Source organism: Cajanus cajan, chromosome 3 (assembly GCF_000230855.2).
Source record: "Cajanus cajan strain Asha chromosome 3, NIPB_CcT2T_4, whole genome shotgun sequence".
Classification (NCBI taxonomy): domain Eukaryota; kingdom Viridiplantae; phylum Streptophyta; class Magnoliopsida; order Fabales; family Fabaceae; genus Cajanus; species Cajanus cajan.
In genome coordinates, this window is record NC_138519.1 from 13,645,127 (window position 1) to 13,669,116 (window position 23,990).

A 23,990-nucleotide genomic window follows, 5' to 3' on the forward strand; every position below is an offset into this window, starting at 1 on the left:
GACAGTGTAGTTGCTTGATCAGTAGGATGTATAATTTACATTACTGGATTATTATATTTATATTACATCTATTTGTTTAGTTGATTTCCTTTATATACATGCAATATAATACGTTCTAATATTTGTATGTCTATAGTCTTAAGTTAGCTATTTTTCACTATTAGTGATTGTGTCGTACAGCGTAAGAACCAAGCCAGATTGTTACATATAACATTGATAAAAATCCACATGATAGATCTTTAATTCATATTTTCTGAAAATCATTCAAATTTTATTACAAGTCTTCCGAACCTCCTTTAGAGAATTTCCTTTGATCATGTTAACTACAATTTTACATGTCTGGTCCAAGGCTTCTTGATATTAAAATAGTTTGTAGCCTACAAAAATTTTCACATGTTAGCTATAGTCTTAAATGTCCATTGTCTACCCTTGTCGTAATCGAAATCACGATGATAATGATGCAAAAATATTTTTTTTATGAAGTCATTATCAATATCTGATTTTGAAGGGAAAAAAATTGAAATACCCTTTAGAAAATGTGGTCTTTGAAACTAGAGTTGGACACAAAAGTCAACTACATTTAAGAAATGTATTAACACTCTACATGTTGGAAACAATATCTTTAATTAATCATAAAAATTTATATAATTTTACAAATATTTATTTTACCCCTAAGAAATATATTTTAATCCTTTAAAAAATTATATGTGAAATAAGCCTTTTTTATTTTTTATTTTTTTAAAAAAAATTGTTAAGAATTTAAGCTAGAAAATGGTTAATCATTAACCTTTAAAATTCGATAACGTTAGAGATAGAATTTTCTATTCAAATAATATTATCAATAATATTATTTATTTTCCATAAAAATACAACTTTTATTTTACCTCATGCGTAAAAGTTTATGATAGTAGATGATTATTCTATAAATTTTTATGATTTACGATATTAAATGTAAAAGTGCTACTCAATTAATATCATGAAATTAAATAAACAAAATTCACATAAGGATTTGAGTTAGCAAATGACTAATCAATAAATTCTTATAATAACATTAAAGATAAAATTGTTATCCAACTAATGTTATCTATTGTTGTATTTTTTGTATTTTATTAAGATATAGAAACTCCATATTTTACACATTTTTGTTTAAAAGAAAATATTCTTACACAAGAATTTAAACTAGTAAATGACTAGTTTTTAAACTCTCACAATCAAATAATTTCAAGATAAAAATATTATTTTATTGACATCATTGACTATTGCATATCGAAACAAATTTCAAAGAGTATTTTTCATAAGAAGATAATTTATATTCTACTCCATGCATAAAAATTTATGAAAACAAATGACTATTCTATAAATTCTTATAATTGATGGTAAAATTAGTACTCAATTAATAATATCATAGATTATTGCATGAGTTAAGATAATTATTCAGTTTAAGATTTCAAATATCATGATTGATCTTATATATACTAGAAACCTGAAGGTTCAAGTTTTATTCCACTTTTAGAAGAAGTAAAAGAAAGAAAAAAAACTCAACAAATAAACGAAACTATCAACTTTCTACATCCTGTGATCTACAACCATGACAATTTTTAAATATTTTTAATTTTTATTTTATCCTTAAAAATAAAATAAAAAATATAAGTTAGCGTGCATGATCAAAAATCACAAATATGTATATTCCTTTTTTCTTACTATACTACAAGGTAAAGAAACATCTCAATTTTAAACATGTCATTCTTATCTAGAAAAATAAAACAATATTACTAACATACTCACGTCAATGGCGTGAAATAATAAAATAAACAAAAGAAAGGATAAAAAAATTAAAACTTTAATAAAAGACCTTGAAATCCAATAGTGACACCAAAAACAACATTACAATTTGCTTGAAGGGACGTTATGTCTATGAAGTCCAATGCTAGGTTGACTTTGCAATCGTATGGAATAAAATTTGCTAAATGACCAATTGCTAGGAGTTGATTTACTGCAAGAGCGCATAAATGATTGGAAATAGATGATTAATCTCTTAAGAAAAATGTGCTCAGTATCACTCTACAGATAATAAGTAAAAACCACCCCTTTTACTATAATTGTAGGTCTCATTTTATAGTGGAATTAGTTCTCAAGCAAACCTTCACTATGTGTGATGACTTCCTTGGTTTTAGATAACCACCTTGATCTCGTAACTTCATTTTTTTAGCTGCTTCTATCCTTTGAAAAAGTCTCCACATTATCCTATTTTTTTAAGATTTAATCTTTCGACCAAATAAAATTGGTTATCCATATATATATACATTAGATAAGAAAAATGTTTTGTATCAATTTTAGTTGGTGTGAGTGTGGCTTAACCAAGTGGTTGAGTTCAAATTTTGGCTCTTGTTTGTGTAGAAAACTCAACTTGGGAGGAGATGTCTACCTATTTGGTGTTTGTCAAGCCCTTGATGAAGATTATCCATGTTCAACGAAGAATACTCCTTAATAATGAATAAAAAAAGATAAATATTTTATTAATTGACTAAATGATAGCATAATAAAGGCTCATTTAGCATGAAAAGCGTAACAATATGGTTTTCATAGTTAAATTAATATAAGAGGTTTAATTAATGAAAAATATTATAGGAGATTAATGGGTTATTTTAAAACGGGTTTTTATAATTAAAAGAAGGTTTTAGAAAAAACATGATACTTTAACAAAAGGAAATTTCTTTTTAGCTTTTAGGCCTAGCCTTTGTGAGCCCAATAATTTCTATTTATGCTAAGGAATTTATTATGTCAAACCTAATACTCTCTCTCTCTCCCTCTCTCTCACTCTTTCTCTTAGTGTGCTGTCTTGGAACCCTACGTCAAGAGAATTGTATTTTTGAAAAAGAACCATGAGAAGGTTGTTGTGGCTTGCTTTGCACTCTTGATGTAAAGTTTTGTTTATCCAAGAGGGAGGAGATTGTCTCACTCATTATACATGAGGAGTGTGGGTAGAGGGCTTGCCCTAATCTTTGTTGCGTGTCTTAATTATAATTGTTGTGTCGAACTTTGTTTGAGGTTATTTTAGTGATATGTTTAAAGGAACTAGATGATTCTATTTGGTCAAATACTTAGTGACTGTAACGATCCACCGTGGTCCTACACTTAGTGGAATCGCACTAAAAATTTGTGAACTAAGATAAATAATAAAATTGGATAACTCATAAATGCAAAAACATGAAAAATATATAAGAATAATTAAGTTTTTAAGTATTAGGTATTTATACAGTTATCCAAAGCTACTAACTCCTAGTGCCGGTCAAGCACAAAACTGTTACCCAAGGTGGTAACTCTGACACTAGGAACCAAAAATTCCACTTCTAGCAGCAGACTCAGCCAACAGCTCCAACCTAGCCCTGATTTGCTCCCACACACCGTATGATCATAGCAGTCCATCCACATGGAAACAGAAGGGTAAGCTAGAGTTCAATAAACAACCATACAAGTATAGGGAAAATACTATACTACTCATTCATTCAATCATCATCACAAACGACCATACAGTTCAACATAAAAACCCAACTCATTCATACAACTTAGAAGCAACTTTAATACAATAACAACAACAATATACAACTTAATACTTAATGCGTCGTCACGCATATACAACTGGGAGATCTCCAACAATTGAGGTTGAGCAGTCTAGGTGGCATAAACCCTACTGAATCTAGCGTTTGACCTATCTCAACCAGGTCAGGTATAGAACAGCGTTAGGAACTCCGAAGAGAACCAGGTATAGACAACAATAGGCGATTGCTCAGGTGTGCCACTTAGACTCGAAGGTCCAATACTATTATCAGGACAGAAGGGTTTGGGTATGACTACCACGGCCTTGGCTAGCATCACCAATCCACATATGGAGTTAGCCCACCCACTGTCCTCCAAGTACCACGCACCCTCTAGTACCTAGTCAAAGACTACATCTCTAATTAGATAACTTACTCAAATTGGTCATTCAACCATGACATGGATCGACTACTTCCATGTCGCCCACACAGTACTAAGGGATTCAACTTTAAAACCACTTTTCAAATTATCACCTTAGTACTATGTATCTCAACATAGGACATATATCTTCACCATATGTCCCTAACTTTCCAACTTTACAACAATAGGCAGCTTTACAACTTTACGACAATAGGCATCTTAACAACTTTACAACAATAGGCATCTTAACAACTTTACAGCAATAGACATCTTAACAACTTTACAACAATAGACATCTTAACAACTTTACAGCAATAAACATCTTAACAACTTTACAACAATATACATCTTAACAACTTTATAGCAATAGACATCTTTCAACGATAGACAACTTACAACAATACAACAATAGGCATTATATACCAGCTTGACAACTTCTTATTCAATTAAACAACTATGCAACTTTAATAATTTTTTTAACAACATGCAGACAACTTAATTAAACAACTATATTCATTACAATATCAACTTAATACAACTTAACAACTTTATAAACAACTTCAGCAATATACAACATATTTAAAATTCATCTATCATGTCAACTTACACATTATAAACAACATAAATCAACTTAAGCACCCAATAACTCAACTATTTCAACAAAAGAACATCATGCATAAAGCTTCCCTAACTCTCCTGAAATTAAACAACCTACATTCTAGCTTCCCTCACCTGAAGATTGGCTCGAAATCGCCAAGAATCTAAGAAGAAGAAAAAGAAGAAGAAATATCCTCCAAGCTTGACTCTTGAACTTCAATCCTCCAAAAATAAGCTTTCTAGTCTGAAACTCAAGAGAAGACAGAAGACATTAGTGGTCTAGAGGAGAAGAAGAATCATACAGAGAAATTAGAGAGAGAAAGGAGCTCATAGACCTAGAGTCCTTCTCTCTATAACTTCTCTCTAAAACCTCTCATTCTCCTCAACTACCCACAACCCCAATTTATAGAAGTTCAGGAATGGCCAGAAAGACCCATTTCGAATCCGGAATGGCCCGTTCTACACCCCTTCGTCATGTGCAAAAATCACATGCAGAACGGCCCATTCTGAAACCAGAACGGCCCGTTCTGGGACTCATCCAGAACGGCCCGTTCTCCACAACTACGATTTATAGGTCAATTTAGTAGTTTTGAACGGCCCATTCTAAGCTACTAAATCACCTATACTGGGATTTTGAGCCTTCTGATTTAACTTACTACGTTACAGTGACAAACTTCTACGTTCCTTTCATTATAAAATTTTATGAATAAGTTCCTAAATAAGAAGCTTAAGTGATGACATATTTTCCTTAAAGGTTTTATTATAAGGACAATGTCAAAAAAAGATGTAAGAGGAATGTGCTCGTGATGAAGGTAAAAAGTATAATCTCATTTTAAGTTATAGGTTAATTCTTTAGTTCATATCTTATTTGTGTGTATATATATATATATATATATATATATATATATATATATATATATATATTTTGTAAATATTTTATTATTTTTAACCTTGTATGTTTAGGTCAATTAGTGTAAGAATTTATTCCCTTGTAATTTTCTTTTTAGAGGTGTAATTAGTATTTTATGGGGTGTAACTAGTAAATGATATATGTGTTTATTGAACTTGAATGACCCATGAGAGAGTGGGGGAAGGGTGTGGAAACCCCAAGGTTGGACTTCCACTTTGTGGACTACTACCTCTCATGAGTTATTCAAATTCTAACAAGTCACATGTATTACACCTAGTCACACTTTTGGCACATTGTCATGTGGCATGCTCCCTTTGACTCTTTTAGATCCATGATGTTGACATCTAGTCACACCATTTGCACATTTTCATGTGGCATGCTACCATTGACTCTTAGATTTAGGATAGTGATATTTTTAGGAGGAAAATTCAAATTTGTAAATGTAACAAGAGTTAGTAGTCTCTAGTACAAGTTAATCTAACTTTGGTTACATGTAACCATGGTTAGCTTAACATACACCACTAGTTACCAAACTCTACATCTTGATGTTCCCCCTCATTTGGATGTCACTTTTGAATGAAATGAGAATTGAGTTTTTCAAATTTTTCTTTTAAAAGGCTTTGCTCTCGCTTTGGAGAACTTTTCTCCTTATGAATGTTTATCAGATAATTTCTCCTTGTGGCAAGTTCTTCATCTTTTGCTTATCCTCCTAGGAAGTGGTACACTATTTTTCTTACTTTTCCATCATTTTTGGTTTGTCCTGAAGCTTTGGAGTCCATGGATAAAGATTGGAGCATCAATGGAGCTTGTTGAGAAGAAACCTCAAGCATCTTATCATTAGTTTCATCATTAAGGGTTTTCTTATTGATGATAGTGAGGATATTGACCGATTAAAATTGTTGTGTTTGTTTTCAATTATGCTATTGATTTTTGAATTTGGTTTGTTATGTTGATATTAGACGAACTGTATGACTTTTGGTGAATTGAGACTATGATATTGGTAACCATTAATCATGTAAGTGGATTGTATAGATGAAATTAAGAGTTTACTTGTTAAATTTTGTGTTTTCCTTTTCCTAAAATTAGGTTAGTAACCATAGTATGTAGTTAGATTGATATATGTCTGTAATTGGAGTGGTTAGTTCTCAAATTATAAGGATTCTTGAAAATGAAATGATTTAATTGTAAATTAGTAACATAATATAGTATAATTGAGCAATATCAATTCAATGGTGGATCTAAGATCCTAGATTAATGGGAACAATTAAAAATAATAATAATAATAATAATCTCTATCTCATTTACAAAGAACAACACATAAATGTCAAAATCAATCATCAATGAATTTAATATATAAAATTAGGGGTGTAAAATATAATATTTTTAAACATACACAAATAATTCAATTAAAACGAGAGAGTGCATCTGTCAAGCCTTACTATAATGAAGGTTTGTCATTGAATAACATGTATACTAATACCTAATTTGGTAAGAAAGTGTAAAAGGATGAAGGACAATCTTGGAAAACCAAATAATAAGTGAAATTGCAAATATGTATTAAAACAATATGCTAGACAAGGAGATGTTTGAAGTTTAAACAAACATACAAGAAGAGAGATTAAATTATGTGTGTGATAAGTTGAAAACCTTTTTCACAAAACATCATAAATTTATAACAAAAAAAAAAGGTTTTCACAAAAAAATGTGATACGAGTGATAAGAAAGAAAATATTTGGACATAAATGTTTATACCCATTAACCCTTCAAGATATATATATATATATATATATATATATATATATATATATATCCAATTTCTTCAATATGAAAATATTTTCACTATAACTAAGTCCAATTACAAACAAATTTTTAATTTCTCTTTAGACTTACAACAACAATGATCTTATCTAAAAAATCACCTAACCCAAATATTTTTTACAAGCTCTACACTTCATAATTTTTTTTATGAGATTACTCACTATAAATGTAAAAGAAAGTACTCACTAATAGAGGTTACAATTTAAGAATAGTTACAACACTTAATAACAAGTTAATAAGTGTGTACAAGATCATCCAATCAAAAGGTCATACATTATGACTTCAAGGAGTTTTTAATAGACGTTTATCAAAGCAAGATATACACTTAATACAAATTATAATATAAAAAAATATATTAGAGCATTTAGACATATATAAGAGGGATTATGTTATACAACATTCAAGATATTATCAAAGCCGATAAAGATAAAATAATTCAAGATAATATCATAACAATTAAAGATATAGCTAGAGTAAATGTATCATAGCAACCTTAAGATAAAAAAGATATATATTAATCAGAATAAAGTTGTTATCACAATTAGTTTTTGAAACATTTGATAATTTTAAATAATTAAAAATATAATAATCAAATTATCATATATCATTAAAATTGATATTAATTAAACTTTAAAATTGTAATTTGTAAAATAATAATTTTAAATTTAAATTTAATTAAAAAATGCTACAGTTATTATTTTTCTTTAGAGATATGGCCACGTCATTTGACTAGGTATGAACAGAACTAGTATGAAATATCAGAGAGGATTTAGGAAACATTTTCCCCAATTTTTATCTGTTTTTATGGATAAAAAGAAATCCTTTTGTTGAATAAGTTAGTTGTTTAGTGCTTTGTTTAAATAAAATTAAAACTAAATTAACACTTTTCCTCCTTTTTTTTAAGTTCAACTTTTTTTGTTAAAAAAAATTAAAACTAAATTGATAATTTTCTCCTTTTTGGGTATAATTTTAATTTATTGAAAACTAAAAATTAAATAAAAAACTATAGTAGACTCCCGCCAAAATCAATTGCCGCGCTCGCTCTTCATCACTGCTATATACTATAAAACATATTCAGACCAAGTTTTTAATGTAAATCTCTCTCTCTCTCTCTCTAACACACGCTCTCACATTCGCGAACTCGCCCTAATTCAGATCTGTTTCCTTTCCTCTCTTCCGCGCTCCGAAACGCAGCGTTTCGTCCATCCTCAGGTGAGCGTTTATGTATTCCGTTTCCGCTTTGCAAAACCCTCTTCTTCTCTTTTAGATCTGAAGACTCCAAATCTGCTTTTTTTTTTGTTTTTTTTTTTTTTCATTTGTTTTGGCTTTCGATTTCTCGCCAATTTGGCTCAAGCTATTCGCGTGTGACTTTTTAAGCCGCGAAAGTGTTTCGTTGTGTATTTTCCCCCTTTTAATCTTCTGGGGTTTAGAAGTTTCTAATGATTTGTTTTCTTTGGAGACATGATTTTAAAGCTAGTTACGAATCTATTCGATTATTAGGGTTAATTTAGCCGGTGGAAATCTACGGCATTTAATGTTCAGATTTGTGTTAATTCTATGGTTGTGTGATTTTGGTACTATAAGTATGAGTATGGTGTATTTCTTGATTTGTTTTTGTGTTTTGAGCGTTCTCGCTTCAATTTGAGGTTTATTCCGTTTTTGCTAGCTTGGTGGTTCTGATTAGTGCAGATTTATGTTATGTTTTTCTTGTGTGTGTTCACTGCTGTTTTAGTTAATGTTTTGGTGATAGAATTTTCACTTATTATATTGTTTGAACTTTGGAATTGATGTAGGTTCCGCAAGTGTTTTGGATATTTACCGCATAGGAGTATAGGCGAAGACTAAAGTGTTGATTCCTTGAAACGAGTAATTCAGGTATTTATATTCAACTGTCTGTTGGAATTATATGAATTTTGTTGCCCGTGAGTCTGATGAGTTAGGGTCTGTTTATTTTAGATTTTGGAGAAGTTGAGGTAAAAGGATTTGTTTGTGTTTGGGAATGGTGTTATAAAAGTGAGTTTGGAAAAGTTATTTTTGCTTGGGTCCGGGGGGGGGCGGTTAAGTAGTTTCATTTTTGAAGTTTAAATCAATTATTTTCAAGTTCTTCTCTTGCAGAATTGATTTTGAAAATCCAAAATTAGTCGTGATTTTGCATGTACTTTAATCGTTGTTCTAAATGTTTGCTTTTGCTGTTCCCAGTGGTTGGTAATTCTTGATAGATTTTCGGGGAATATCGGAAGTATACTGTGCAAAGATTGTGATTTGGGAGTAGAGCAATAGAGCATTCATATGGAGTTACGGTGTTGTGGTCAGCTTCATTGCATCCAGGCCATTAAAGGTGGTTTAGTTACAAAAGTTCCAAATGTTGCTCGTGGACAACCAAAACTCAAATTTAAAAAGTTCACAGACATATATGATGACTTATTGTCTCATAATGATGATGGAATTGTTGAAAGATCATGCTCTGATTTAATTGAGGAAAGCACTATGAAAACCATGCCTGATGCTTCAGTATGTAATGTCAATGATGGTGATGATCAGAGAATCAATAACTTGGATGATGACGACTTTGACAATTTTACCCTAACGCAAATTAGAGAAAGTTGCAAAACAAGGAAGAGAAAACACTCACAATGTCTCGACTCATCTGAAAGAAACATAAAAATTGAAGATTTGTCATTCCCGGAGGACTACGGAAAGGAGCAAATGGTAGTAGATGATTCTGATTTCATGGAGACTCTCAGCAGCTGGAAATCTAAAATATCAAAGAATACGAAGGCGAAGAAGAAAAGGTGTTTTAAAGACCCAATCTCTACTAATACCCTAGAGATTATGTTAGTTGTCAAATCTGAAGAGATCCTGATCAGTCATGAGTTACCACCCTCTACTGAAGATATCCAAAACGGTCAAGAGTTTCCGCCCTCAAGTGGAGAGATCCAAGACGGTCAAGTGTGCTCACCCTCTAGTGAAGAGATCCAAGACGGTCAAGAGTTTCCACCCTCTAGTGAAGTGATCGTAACCGATCAAGAAATCCCATCCTCTAGTGGATATTCATCTGCCCTCATTGAAGTAAAATCTGAGGTTCCTGAAACTGATTGTTTTGGCGAGCAGGATAACTATTCTATTATAGAGAGCCAAGAAGCAGAGATAATCTACGAATGGAATTTGGAGAATGAATTAAATAATGTGTGGCAAGAGCGTGTTGAGCTTATTCCATTACAAATGGTGAGGCCATCTAGTATGGATATTGTAATCAATAGTAATACAGGACTAAGCAATGACCAATCTCCATTCATGCCTGCAATAGAATTTGAAAGTGAAGAGTGTATCATCCATCCAGATCTTCATTACATATCCCCACAAGTACTCGCTCTGGTTGAAGGTCGTAGCTCTGATATTTATGACAGTCAACCCGGTGGTGACACCGACACCGCAGTCTCACTATCTAATGAGGCTACTAAAGACCTTGAATACATAGATGTAGAGCTTAAAGATGATAATACTTTCCTCGGTGACTGCAATAATGATGAATTTACAACTGGTTCCGAGGATCCGGTAAAACCCAGCTCTACTACTGAAGATAGCCCCAATTCTGATGAATTTACAACTGATTCTGAGAATCAGGTAGAACCCAGTTCTACCATTGAACATGACCCCATTTCTGATGGATGTCTGGTTCGTTGCTCAGATGATATCCCTGATTATGAGAAGCAATCATTTGCTTCAGTAAACATTGATGAGAAGAGACATATCAGTGAGGCTACTGATGAATTGACTTCCTGGGATGAATTTAATGGTAGTTCAAAGCTGCATCGTCCTGAAAGGCTTCCATCTACCAGAAAGGTGCAAATATTACCATAAAATTTATATTTGTCTTGGTTTGCATTATTGCCTCTTCTCATTAGTTGGTTTCTTTTCAGGCAATTTCACCATCTTCTCAGGAAAGGCTCTGTAAAGCCAGGCAGTCCGTTGATTTGAATCATAAAAACAAATTGAGTAAGTTCCTTCAGTATTTATGCTGTGATCTTGATCCATCGGAGGCAATTACATGTTTAAAACCTCCCACCTTTATTTTGAGAAATTAGAGATTATGTTGAAAGAGGTGAAATGTGGTTGTATAGTTATAGTCTACATGAGAAGTATCATGAAATGGGAAAGTTAAACCATAATGGGGTTGGGGTCACTGTTATTCTGATGTTTGAAACAAGTAATATTTCTAACTTTGATCCATTATATTGAGAGTTTAAATGTTAATGAAATAAAAAAGGCTTTTATAGTTTTATTTAATGAGTGAAAATACTTTTTCTTTAACTCTTTCTCTCTGTCACTTGTGTCAACTATAACTTGTTTCTATGAAAACAGCTACAAATTTCTTTATTATGTGCAACTACAATTATGTTTTGTTCCTTCAAAATACCTCGACCTTTTACCGCATTTTTGTTTTACTTATAATGGGTTATAATGATTGCAGAATGGAAGGGAAAACTATGCTTTTCTGAGCAGACTGATAAGATGAATGGTACAGCTGAAGAAACGCTTGATGATGTCACAGGAGCACGATTTACTGATATCCCTAACAAAATTAGTGTTATTCCTAGGACTTCTAAAAGAGTTTCCCATCCAAAAGGAATTTCCAAGATTCCTCATACTTCTCGCCAAGCATCACGCATAGGGTGCAGCACTGTACAGAGTTGCTCAAAGAGTGCAATTGCATTTACACAGCAGCAGATGCATGATGTAGAAAGCCTTGCTATGAAACTCACAAGGGAATTGAATTCAATGAAGGACATTGTGGATGATATGTTACGATCTGAATTCTGTCTAAACACGTCTTTGAGACATAAAGTAAATGAGGTATGATAACCACAAACCTATTCAGTCAATATTACTTTCTGAATGGTGATAATTTGATGGAAGCCTGCTAGATTTTCAGCTCATTTGAAATAATTTAATTGCTGAAGGTAGAAATTAAATTTAAATCATTAGTCATTGTGGATGTTATTCAAGCAATTTAATTCATTAATTGCTGAAGGTAGAAATTAAATTTAACTTGAAAGGGAAATATTTGTCCTACATTTTTTGTGGTGGAACTTCTATTCCTATGTAAAACTACAGAGTGCAAAGTGATCCAAAGTCCTTGTAATTTCAATTATTCTAGTGGAGGCATGCACATAAGTTGATATATATGGTGATTAGTAAATAATTATTGATTATTGATATTGATTTTCAGGCAAGAATGGCTGTTAAGAATGCCACAAGGGCAGAAGAAGCTGCAAAACGATGCCTGGCCTTCATGTCAAGGGATTGCAGCCGTTTCTGCAAGATAATGGTTTGTTCATTCCCTATCACAACTCTTGAAACTAGCTTTTATTCTTCTGTTTCCAATTTTCTGTATGATTAATTACTGATCTTTGATGAATTTCAGAAATTAGCTGATGATGGTCCACCTCCTCAAGATGTAGTGCCTCAAGTAGTGCGTAAAGAGAGGAAAAAAATAGCCTTTGCTGATGAAGCAGGTGGAAAGCTGTGCCAATTTATGTTCTATGAGGATGATGGGGTATCATTATCAGAATCTAATTGAAAGTTCTAATAACGTGCCATTTTCTGTATATCCTACTTAATTTTCGGTGCCTTGCCATTGAAATAGTTCGCTGTAGAAATGTCTCAAATTTACTGGGGAATGGTTGTTGGTTCCCTCCAATGTCGGAAGTTAATTCAATTGATAATGTGTGTAACAGAGTTAAACCATTTTTTCAATGAGGGATTTATGCTTCTATGTACGGAATTCCAGTAAACTCGCAATAGATCCACAACTCGCGAGTTGCAACTTGCAAGTGTGAAATATTTTAGTTTTTTATTTTACATTATAAATTGATTTTATCATATTTTAATTGATATTAAAATTAAAATAATTAATGTTTTATAAAATTACGAATTATATAAGCATTTTATAAAGTCAGGTATTAAAGAAATTGAAGATGTTTATGGATTGTGTTGGGTTTAGTTCATCTTTATTCAAACTAACGGTATTCATCGATGTGGATTTTAATTATCCAAATTGAATAAATTTAGCTTAATTATTTTCTTATTTTAGATTATATTTGAATTGGATCAATCGAAATATGTTGGCTAAATTATTTATTTATGTATTATTTCTTAATTGCTTAACTTAATAAATAGTGTGTTTAGAGGCATTTGCTTGCTTTTCAGATTCCTTTACATATAAATCTTTACACTTGAAAATTATTTTCATTCACTTTTTTTGGAGTCACTTCCATTATTAATGGAGTATTATGATTTAATTAATAATTTATGTAATATTTTTTTTTATCAAGTATGATGTTATTTATAATAATATATAAAGGAGATGTATTTATTTGGTATTTACTTTTCCAAGACATCTATACTCCGATTTTATTTTCAAAGGAAAAAAATAATTTCTTTTAAAAAAATAACTGCTCATTTCATTAAAACTAACTATTCTTTTTATATACTCATTTGTGTTTTAGTTTGATTAAATTAACAAATTGAATTAATTTATTTTTTAAAAAAATGCTTTCAGTATAGTTTGCTAACTTGGTATAAATAAAAATTAAGTAGATGTAAGTTAACAAATGATTATAGAACTCGTTAATATACACTCCTATTTTAGAAGTATACTGATTAAGTTATAATTATGCTATTTTTAAATACACTTGGATATAACTTTCTAATTTTTTCAATTAAAAATAAGTAGGTATAAGTTAATAAATATATATATATATATATATATACAAAGTTTTATTTAAATTTTGGTAGATTTATTCTATTTTATAATTTATATTCGATTTTAAATTTTAAGGATTTAATTATTAAATTAAATTTTTTAATATATAAATCAAGTTTATAATTTTTTTTTTAAATTTAGAAACCATTTGATTCTTTGTTTGATTAATTCAAATTGAAAAATATCTATATAAATATTTTATACGTTAATTAGAATTTATATAATAATTTTTAAATTTTAAAAAAAAATTATAAATTTGATCTATATATTAAAAATTTTAAATTTATATGCATATATATATATTAATTTTTTTTTAAATTTTAACAATATAAAATCAACCTCAACATGCTATTCCTTAAGTCAATTTTTCTTTTATTAATTGATTGAATTATGATAATTGAACCATATATCTTATATAAACTTTTATATAGTTCGATCAATCAATCACTAGAATTAAGATAGTTTGAAATATGATGACCTAAATTCAATTCTTATTATGATCAATTTTGTAATCTTTCTTATCTTTACTGAAAATAAAAATATAGCTCATTCTTAAAAAATAAAATTAAAAAACTAAAATTACTGCACTATAAAAATCATCAAAATACCACGTTCTTTAAAATAAAAAATAAAAAAAAAACTAAAGTGACTGCACTAGAAGAATAAATCATCAAACATAGAAAATGAAAAGCAAAAGCGCTAGAAGGAGGGCTTGAACCTCCGACCTTGTGGTTAACAGCCACACGCTCTAACCAACTGAGCTATTCCAGCTACTATTAGTAAAGTGGTTTTCTGTTATATATCACAAAGGCAGAGCTGCGCCTACACTGCACCTGCCACCTCGGTAATCCAGAAAATAATGAACAAAATTATGAGAATGACTTGGAGAATATGTTTTAAGACTCTCAATCCGAAATATTTAAAATGTGTTTTTGCAACATTCAATATACAATTTTAAATATATTTCAAAACACTCATTTCATAATATTAAAAATGTCTTAGAACACTTGATCTAGAATGATGAAAATATATTTTGGAACACTGAAATCAAAAAGTTAAAAAATTTGTTTCACTCTTATATTTCTTAATTTTAATTTCAAATTTAATTTGATTTATTTGTAACCTAAAATATTTATTTACCAAAAGGAAAGATACAATATATTCTCATAATACGTGATTCATTTTTTTATGGACACGATTTTAAAAATAATTTTGCTTAACTTTAAATCATGAACCTTTCAAACTTACACTAGTATCTTACGAGTATTTTTTTTTTTTATTGAAGAAAATTTATGTGATAAAAAAGTATCTTAAATTTAAGCTCCGTATATTTTAAATATATTTTTTTGGTAAATCAAAGTTAAAAAAACAAAAAAAGAAAAAAGGAAGATTATATCCTACGGAACACCATTCTAGCCGTATCCGCTGTCACAAACGGGTGTAAACCCTCAAACATGGTATCCAAAACTACTAGGTCAATACCACAATTTGGCCTTAATTTTGACAAAAAAATCTGCACTTTGGTTTCCTTCTCAAAGAGAATGGCAAACACAAACACTCCAAGATTGTTGCAGTAACTCCTTAATGTGAGCAATGATAGGAGCATACTTATGAAACACATCCAATGGTCCCAACACCAAATTGACTGCCAGTAACGAATCAGAAACACAAAGTATATTGCGAAAGTTAGCTCTCTACGTCAACTTCATACCATGTAGGATAGCTAATAACTCCACTTTGAGATTGTATGCAACTCCAGCATCCCCATAAAAACCCATAAGCCAACGACCAAAGTTGTCTCTACATAAACCTCCATAACCCGCCGGACCTGGGCTACCAAGCGCACTGCCATCCACATGCACCGTGACTTGCCTTTGGCTAGCTTGTAAGCATGTAACCAGACGCTCTTGTTGAGCCACCCTCTCTTGTGGTGCCCATAACGTTCTAAAAAGAGATGACATAGCCTGAATACAACCAACCAAAACATGAGGGGGAGATATCATCCCGAAAAAACTCGACGGTTGCATTTCAGCCAAAGTTCCCATAATAAGATAACAAGCATGACCCCATACTCGTCAATGTTAGCCTTCAATCATAAGAGCCAATTGATTGTACCCCATTGTGGTAAAACCAAACCAGGGAACACATACTACCATAGCGTCACAGCTACATCACAACCAAAGAAAATATGAAATGCATCCTCAATTGTTTTATGACAACATTGACACAAGGTATCTAAACCCATGTCATGTGAAAAGAGAAACTGAGCAGAAGGGATGCACTCATGAGCTAGCTGCCACAAAAAGAATTTTAGATTCTCTAGTATCCTGAGCCGCCAAATCCAACCCCACACTAAGTCATGAAAGCCATCCTCCTGTGCTAATAGCCACTCATACCCCACACATGCCGTATATCTCCTAGACAGTGCTCCATTCCAGACCCAAACATCTAGTAAAGAATGATGAAGGGTCATGCTAAGCCCTTCAATACGTAGACGTATAGTAACTTATGAATAAAAAAAATATTTTTATACTTTCAAACTGAGAAAAAAATAACAGAAGAAATTGGTAACACATACAAAAAATAAATAGTATGGATTGCTTAAAATTTTGCCTTTAAATTAAAAGTGTGAGTTGCTTCTGAATTGTTTAAATGTGATATGACAGTGTGAGGTCCAATGCAATAAGATATATACATAATTAAACAACTTGTATCGTAAATATTCAAAGAATTCTGGACCTAAACACTGGAACACTAGAGGGAGACTGCTTGAAATGTTTAAATAAGGGGTCCATGAATGATAGGAGAAAGTGATGAGTAATTTCTTTGCTAAATAATGGTAATAGCAAGACTAAAATTAAAATGTCAAATAATGGTAATGGAAAAATTAAAATTAAAATGATAAGTATAAAGAAGAATTCGTGATGCAATTCTTGCTGTGCTTTATTGCTATCCAGACATATATATGTATACACAGTGTTCAGGAATTGTTGCCTCAATTCTAGCTAATTACAAGGTAACTATTCCTAAATATAATCTGTACAGATTGTTATCCTATATTAACAGATATGACAAGATAATTATAGTAAATATGGAAGATATTAAATCAGTAATTACAGAATAGAAGATTCAGCAAGATCTCCATAATCCCGATTTCGTAAGATCTCCATAATCCCAATACCCCCCCTCAAGCTGGTGCAGATGGATTACAGATGCCCAACTTGGACAATATGCGATCAAATTGGGTCTTTCCTAAAGCTTTGGTGAAGATATCTGCCAGTTGAGCATGAGATGGCACATGATGTGTACTAATAGTTCCTTGCAAAAGTTCATCACGTACAAAGTGACAGTCCACCTCGATGTGTTTGGTGCGCTCATGAAAAACAGGATTAGCAGCGATGTGTAGAGCAGCCTGATTATCACAATAAAGCTTCATAGGTCCAGAATGAGCACACCCAAAACATGATAAGAGTTCCTTCAACCATTTTAATTCACAAGTGGTAGTAGCCATAGATCGATATTCTGCTTTAGAGGAAGAGCGAGAGACCGTGTGTTGTTTCTTAGTTTTCCAAGATATAGGAGAATTACCAAGAAGAATAAACCAGCCAGTAAGAGATCTCCTAGTCAAAGGACAACTGGCCCAATCTGAATCACACCAAGCATACAACTGCAAATCACAGTTAGCATGTAACAAAATTCCTTGTCCAGGATTACCTTTCAAATAGCGTACAACACGTAAGGCAGCGTCCCAATGTTCTTGTCTCGGATGTTGCATGAATTGAGCAAGTGTATGCACACAATAAGAAAGTTCGGGCCTTGTAACAGACAAGTAAATCAACCTACCAACCAACCTGTGATAACGTTCTGGATCTGGAAGAAGAGCACATTTAGCCAAAGGTAATTGATGATGTTGATCCATAGGAAAACTAGCAGGCTTGGCTCCCAACAATCCGACTTCAGATATGATATCCAATGCATATTTGCGTTGGCACAAGAAAATGCCAGTAGAGTTACGAGCCACCTCAATGCCTAAAAAATATTTCAGCATTCCAAGATCTTTCATGTGAAAGCATGCATTCAAGTATAGTTTGAAGACTTTAATGGCAGCATTATCGTTTCCTGAAATTACCAAGTCATCCACGTAAACTAACACATGAAGTTGCACACGTTCACGTTGGAGAGTAAAGAGTGAATGATCAGAAGAGGATTGTGCAAATCCATAGCGTTTCAAAGCACCAGCCAATTTGGCAAACCAACATCGAGGAGCCTGTTTTAATCCATACAATGACTTGCGAAGTCTACAAACCTTACCTGAAGCTTGAGATCGAAATCCTGGAGGAAGTTTCATATACACCTCCTCTTCAAGATCCCCATGTAAGAACGCATTATGAACATCCATTTGATAAAGCTCCCATTTTCTAGCAGCTGCAACAGCTAGAAGTGTGCGCACAGTCACCATCTTCGCTACCGGGGCAAAGGTTTCATTGTAATCAAGTCCTTCAACTTGGTTATTTCCCAATATCACGAGTCGTGCTTTAAATCTTTCAATAGAACCGTTAGAGTTATACTTGATTTTATAAACCCATTTGCACCCAATAGCTTTCTTCCCAGGTGGAAGTGGTTCCAAAGTCCAGGTCCCATTATTCTCTAATGCTTGAATTTCAGCCTTCATGGCTTGTTGCCATTGCTCATCTTTCATGGCTTGAGCAAAAGATTGAGGTTCGGTTCCTGTACTAACAGCTGCCAAGAAATGTCGATAGTGTGCAGAGAAGTTATTATAATTAACATAATGTGTTATAGGATAAGGTGTACCTAAAGGGCGAGAAGTAGCAAGTGAACTTGGAGAGGGGTCTAATCTGCAGATGGTGTTTGTCACAAAATCTCTTAATCGAGTGGAAGGCATCTTAGCACGATGTCCACGACCCAAAGGATGTGTACTCACGTCAGCACTTAAGCCCCCCTTTCTATTACACTAGTCTCAATATCATGGGAATCAGTATGTGGACCTGTTGGCTCTTGCAAAGAAACTACACTCCCATTGTTTGCACCTTTTCTACTTTCAAAATCAGCCTGTGCAATCTCCATTTCATCATCATCATCAACACTATTCCAAGGTGCAAGATTGTCCTTTTCTATGTCAATGTGTGTAGGTGCAGAGTTTTGTGATTCAGCACAAGGAAATTCACTTTCAGAAAACACCACATCTCTGGATGTTAGAAACACACCCAATTCCAAATCATAAACTCTCCAACCTTTCTTACCATAGGGATATCCCAAGAAAACACATCGTCGACTGCGACTTGCAAATTTATCCCTCTTAGAATCTCTGTTATGGACATAGCACAAGCTCCCAAACACGCGCAGATGATTGAGTGACGATGGTTTGTTGTAGAGCATCTCATAGGGAGTTTTCCATGCAAAATAATTGAGGGTGTTCGATTAATTAGGTATCCAGTGGTAAGAACACATTCTCCCCAAAACTTAATAGGAAGATGCGCTTGAAAGCGTAGTGCACGAGCAACATTAAGAATATGCCTATGCTTTCGCTCTACTCGTCCATTTTGCTGAGGAGTTCCTGTACAAGATGTTTCATGCACAATTCCATGGTTTTGAAAGCAGCTATCCATGCATACAAATTCTGTACCATTATCACTACGCACAACCTTCACTTGTTTTCCAAATTGGCGTTCCACCATAGCAAAAAACTGGCACATACGTGTGAAAACTTCTTTCTTTTCTTCCAACAAATAAATCCATACAGCTCAAGAATAATCATCCACAATGGTAAGAAAATATCGAGCACCACAATGAGATATAGTTCGATAGGGTCCCCAAAGATCACAATGAATTAACTGAAAAATAACCATGGTTTTATTTATGCTAATGGGAAAACTTTCTCTACATTGTTTAGCTCTAAGGCAAACATCACAAGCCTTATTACACAATGCATCACTTCTACTAGAACCAATATTTGGAATTAACTCCACAACCTTAGGAGATGGGTGTCCCAATCGCTTATGCCATAAGTCAAAAAAATTTCCATCAGATTTTACAGCAGCAACAGTCATTCCTTGAAGGTAGTAGAGCCCCTCTCTTTGTTCACCCGCTCCAATCACCGTCCTCAAGATACGGTCCTGTATTACACAGAATGTATTAGTGAACTGAACCTTACAATTTAATTCATTTATAAGTTGTGACACTGAAATCAAATTGCATTTTAAGCCAGGCACATAAAGAACATGGTTCAGTTTTAGAGTATCACTAAGCACCACCGTTCCTTCCCTGGTAGCAAAAATTTGTTTTCCATCAGGAAGCCCTATTGGGCATTGCAAGACATTTCTCACATCAGCCAAGTATTCTATTGTTCCTGTCATATGACGAGAAGCACCTGTATCTATAATCCATTGTACAAAATTTCGCTTACCAGTCAGTTTTTCAGCAGCTCCTAATTTGACATTATTTAAGAGATTCACCAATGTTTGCCACTGCTCACCATTAAGTCCACTAACAGTAGACTTATCAGCATCCGTTATCATGGCATTAAATTCTGGTCCTCCTGTTGAAGCTTGTGCTACATTAGCCTTAGTTAGTGCACCACGTCCTCTACCGCCAAAGGTCTTTCCTTGTTGTCCAACTCTGCCACGACCACTTCCTCGTCCAATTTCTCGAGGTCGTTCTCCCCACCACTCTGGGTAACCAATTAATTGGAAACAACTCTCCAAGTCATGCCCTGAACGATTACAATTACTGCAGATTACGTTTTTGTCCTTCACTTCAATTTTGCCACGAGATTTTCCTCCGGTCTGTACAGCAAAACTCATTATCTCATTGCGTTCCTCCTTTCCTCGGGTGATACTTCTCATACGTTCTTCCTGCACCAAGGTTGAATAGATTTTATTCAAGCTTGGCAATGGATCCTGTGCAAGTAAATTCGATCTCACTGTCCCATAAGTGGTTTCATCAAGTCCCATGAGAAATTGATGGATTTTCTCTTCTTCACGTTTCTTTTCCAGCTTGAATGCTAGATTGCAAGTACACGCAGCACACGTACACGTAGGTATCTGCTCATGGTTTGCTAACTCCTCCCATAGCTTCTTCAACTTGCCATAATAAGCAACAATAGTCATTCCTTTCTGCTTACATTCAACTAGCTCTGCTTTAAGCTGTTGAATGCATGGCCCATTCGCTATTGAGAAAAGTTCCTTGATATCTGTCCATAGGTCTTGAGCCACCTCCATATGCGATATAGTTGAGCGGAGAGTCGGTTCAATAGTGTTCATTATCCATGACACCAATAACGAGTTATTGGTCCACCAATCTTCAAGATCTGATGATTTTTCTGCTGGTTGTTTGATTTCTCTCCTTTCAATTGAACTAGCGTCAAAAGGCTTCCTGGATTGTCACTTATAGTGATGTCATAGGGTGAGATTGTCTTCCTTGCTACTATGTCTTCTCTGTTGTCTCTGTTCTTGTTGTCTTCCTCAGCCATGATGGCAGTGATAGCCCAGATAGAGCTCTGGTACCATATAAAGAAGAATTCGTGATGCAATTCTTGCTGTGCTTTATTGTTGTCCAGACATATATATGTATACACAGTGTTCAGGAATTGTTGCCTCAATTCTAGCTAATTACGAGGTAACTATTCCTAAATATAATATGTACAGATTGTTATCCTATATTAACAGATATGACAAGATAATTATAGTAAATATGGAAGATATTAAATCAGTAATTACAGAATAGAAGATTCAGCAAGATCTCCATAATCCCGATTTCGTAAGATCTCCATAATCCCAATAGAATGATAATGAATTCAAAAGTAATGAATGTGATATTTGCGTATATTATAAATCAATAACACTATTTGCATCATTATTTGTCTATACATATATTACTTATTAATTTTCAATTATATTTTGAAATTTTGACAAGGTCCTAGGTGAACTTGAAATTAAAATTACTATAACTAAAAAAGAAATTTCTTTTAACCAATTCCATTAGATTAAGTAGATTTTCAAGAAATATAATTACTTTGATTGTAATTCAGCATATACATTCGTGATCCTAGTTTTCAAAAACACTAATGACAATATTAATCAATCTAAGTATGTGAATATAATTGGTAACACTTGGTATGTTGTCAATTGCACTAGACCAAATATAACTTATATTATGATGTTACGTAGCTTTACCAGCCATCTTATTAACGATCATTGGTGTGCTTTTCAGAGGATCATGAGCCTAAGATTACATTATCAAATTTTATTTTTGTTATATGGGATGAATACAATGATATCAATTAGAATACCCTTTCAAATGACCCTAAGGAAACCAATGATCACATTTTTTGCTTAATTGGGACAATGTCTTTAAGAAACTATATTAGCGCAATATATTATGAAGACAAAAATGTTAGTATTAAAAATTAATAATTACTAATGAAGAGACAAGAAGGTTGAGAACTTATATTTCCATGTGTTAACAATTCCTAAGTAGATTTTAAAGAAATATGATTACTTTCATTGTAATTCAGTATATGTATCTATGTGATCCTAGTGTTAAGTTGTTTAAAAACTCTAATGATAATATTAATCAATCTAAGTGTGCGAATATAATCGATAACACTCCGGTACGTTGCCGATTACACTAAACCAAATATAACTTATATTATGAGGTTACTATATAATCATTAATGTGCTTTTCAAATGATTATGAACCTAAGATTATTGTCATATGAGATTAATACAATGATGTTGATTATATACAATATCCTTTCAAATGACTCCAACATAAACAATGGCTATACTTTTGGTCTAATTGGAGACAAGTTTTAATTTTTAAGAAACCATGTTATTAGCACAATATATTATGATGACAAAAATGATAGTATTAACAATTACTAGTGAAAAGACAAGAGTGCTGATTCATTGTGATCACTGCTACAAATTTATTGTTCTACATCAGTACATCAGCCGTTAAAAAATTGATGTAAAATTTGAGCAGACAAAAACATTCGAGATTAAAATATATTTTTTTTAATTTTTATATATATTTTTTTCTCTATAATGTAAAACAATTTTTTTAGTATTTATATTTATCTTTTTCAATTTTTGCGAGTTTTTATTGTTTGAGATAGATTTTTTTTAAACTTTATACTAACATATCGTAAATTTATTTTATAATGTTATCTTTTTCGTGCTGACATTACAGAGGTATTAATTTAACTTTGTATATTTGATGTTAAATTTATTTTGTTAGAATTATTTTAAATTAGGTATCTTAATATTTTATGTCTTTTTTTTACCCGTACTTGTAATATCCATTGTTAATATACTTTTTTTATCTTATAAAATTAAAGACTTTTATCATGTCAATACAAAATAAAACACATTAAAAAATTAATGATAGAAATTAAAAATTAGAAAATTTGTAAGTTTAAAGATTAAAATGATTTATCTCAAACTATTGAGGTTAAAAACGATTGAAAAAGATAAATATAAAAAAGAATATTTAAAAATAAAAACTAAAAGACTTGGTAAATGCAATTATAAGGACAAAATATATATTTTATCCTAATTTCAATAATTTACATCGATCAATTAATAATTTATTTATATTGTGAATTATTATATCGACTTAGGTTATAAATACTAGTGGGGTTACCACCTTTTGTGTCTCTATTATTTTTTTATAAAAAATAATAACTTTGACAACAATGTGTAATATATAGATACTTAATAAAAAAATTCATTTTAATAAAAATATAATGCATAGTTATTAAAAGAGAACATCAATTACTAACAAATTATTAATTTCTTAATTTTTTTTAATAATAGAAGGATAAAATAATCTACCAAAAATGAAGACGAGAGGTTGTTAGTATAGATGGATTTGTATTAAGTTCATTAGTAAGTCAAAATATTAAATATTTTGTGTTTCTAT

General features: G+C 32.1%; 2 protein-coding genes and 1 non-coding gene across 3 annotated transcripts; 1 reads left to right on the top strand and 2 right to left on the bottom strand.

Annotated features, from left to right (window-relative positions):
• The first annotated feature begins 8,358 nt into the window (after nucleotides 1-8,358).
• On the top strand, nucleotides 8,359-13,116 carry LOC109797308 (uncharacterized). Its single transcript, XM_020357308.3, has 7 exons — nucleotides 8,359-8,494; nucleotides 9,076-9,157; nucleotides 9,482-11,125; nucleotides 11,203-11,278; nucleotides 11,754-12,136; nucleotides 12,513-12,611; nucleotides 12,708-13,116. The coding sequence occupies exons 3-7, from the start codon at nucleotides 9,572-9,574 to the stop codon at nucleotides 12,861-12,863; spliced, it is 2,268 nt and encodes a 755-aa protein (XP_020212897.2). The 5' UTR covers nucleotides 8,359-8,494; nucleotides 9,076-9,157; nucleotides 9,482-9,571; the 3' UTR covers nucleotides 12,864-13,116.
• A 1,629-nt stretch (nucleotides 13,117-14,745) lies between these two features.
• On the bottom strand, nucleotides 14,746-14,819 carry TRNAN-GUU (transfer RNA asparagine (anticodon GUU)). Its single transcript has one exon. It is a non-coding gene; the product is annotated as a tRNA-Asn (tRNA).
• A 761-nt stretch (nucleotides 14,820-15,580) lies between these two features.
• LOC145956073 (uncharacterized) lies at nucleotides 15,581-16,093 on the bottom strand. Its single transcript, XM_083071633.1, has 2 exons — nucleotides 15,760-16,093; nucleotides 15,581-15,693 (listed from the first exon to the last, which is right to left on the bottom strand). The coding sequence occupies exons 1-2, from the start codon at nucleotides 16,091-16,093 to the stop codon at nucleotides 15,581-15,583; spliced, it is 447 nt and encodes a 148-aa protein (XP_082927759.1).
• Between the last annotated feature and the right edge of the window lie 7,897 nt (nucleotides 16,094-23,990).

Coding starts and splice junctions, on each gene's coding strand:
- LOC109797308 (XM_020357308.3), top strand. CDS start 9,572: ATGGAGTTACGGTGTTGTGGTCAGCTTCATTGCATCCAGGCCATTAAA. Junction 12,137..12,512: donor TGAGACATAAAGTAAATGAG/GTATGATAACCA, acceptor ATTGATTTTCAG/GCAAGAATGGCTGTTAAGAA. Junction 12,612..12,707: donor GCCGTTTCTGCAAGATAATG/GTTTGTTCATTC, acceptor GATGAATTTCAG/AAATTAGCTGATGATGGTCC.
- LOC145956073 (XM_083071633.1), bottom strand. CDS start 16,093: ATGGGAACTTTGGCTGAAATGCAACCGTCGAGTTTTTTCGGGATGATA. Junction 15,694..15,759: donor GTTATTAGCTATCCTACATG/GTATGAAGTTGA, acceptor CGTTACTGGCAG/TCAATTTGGTGTTGGGACCA.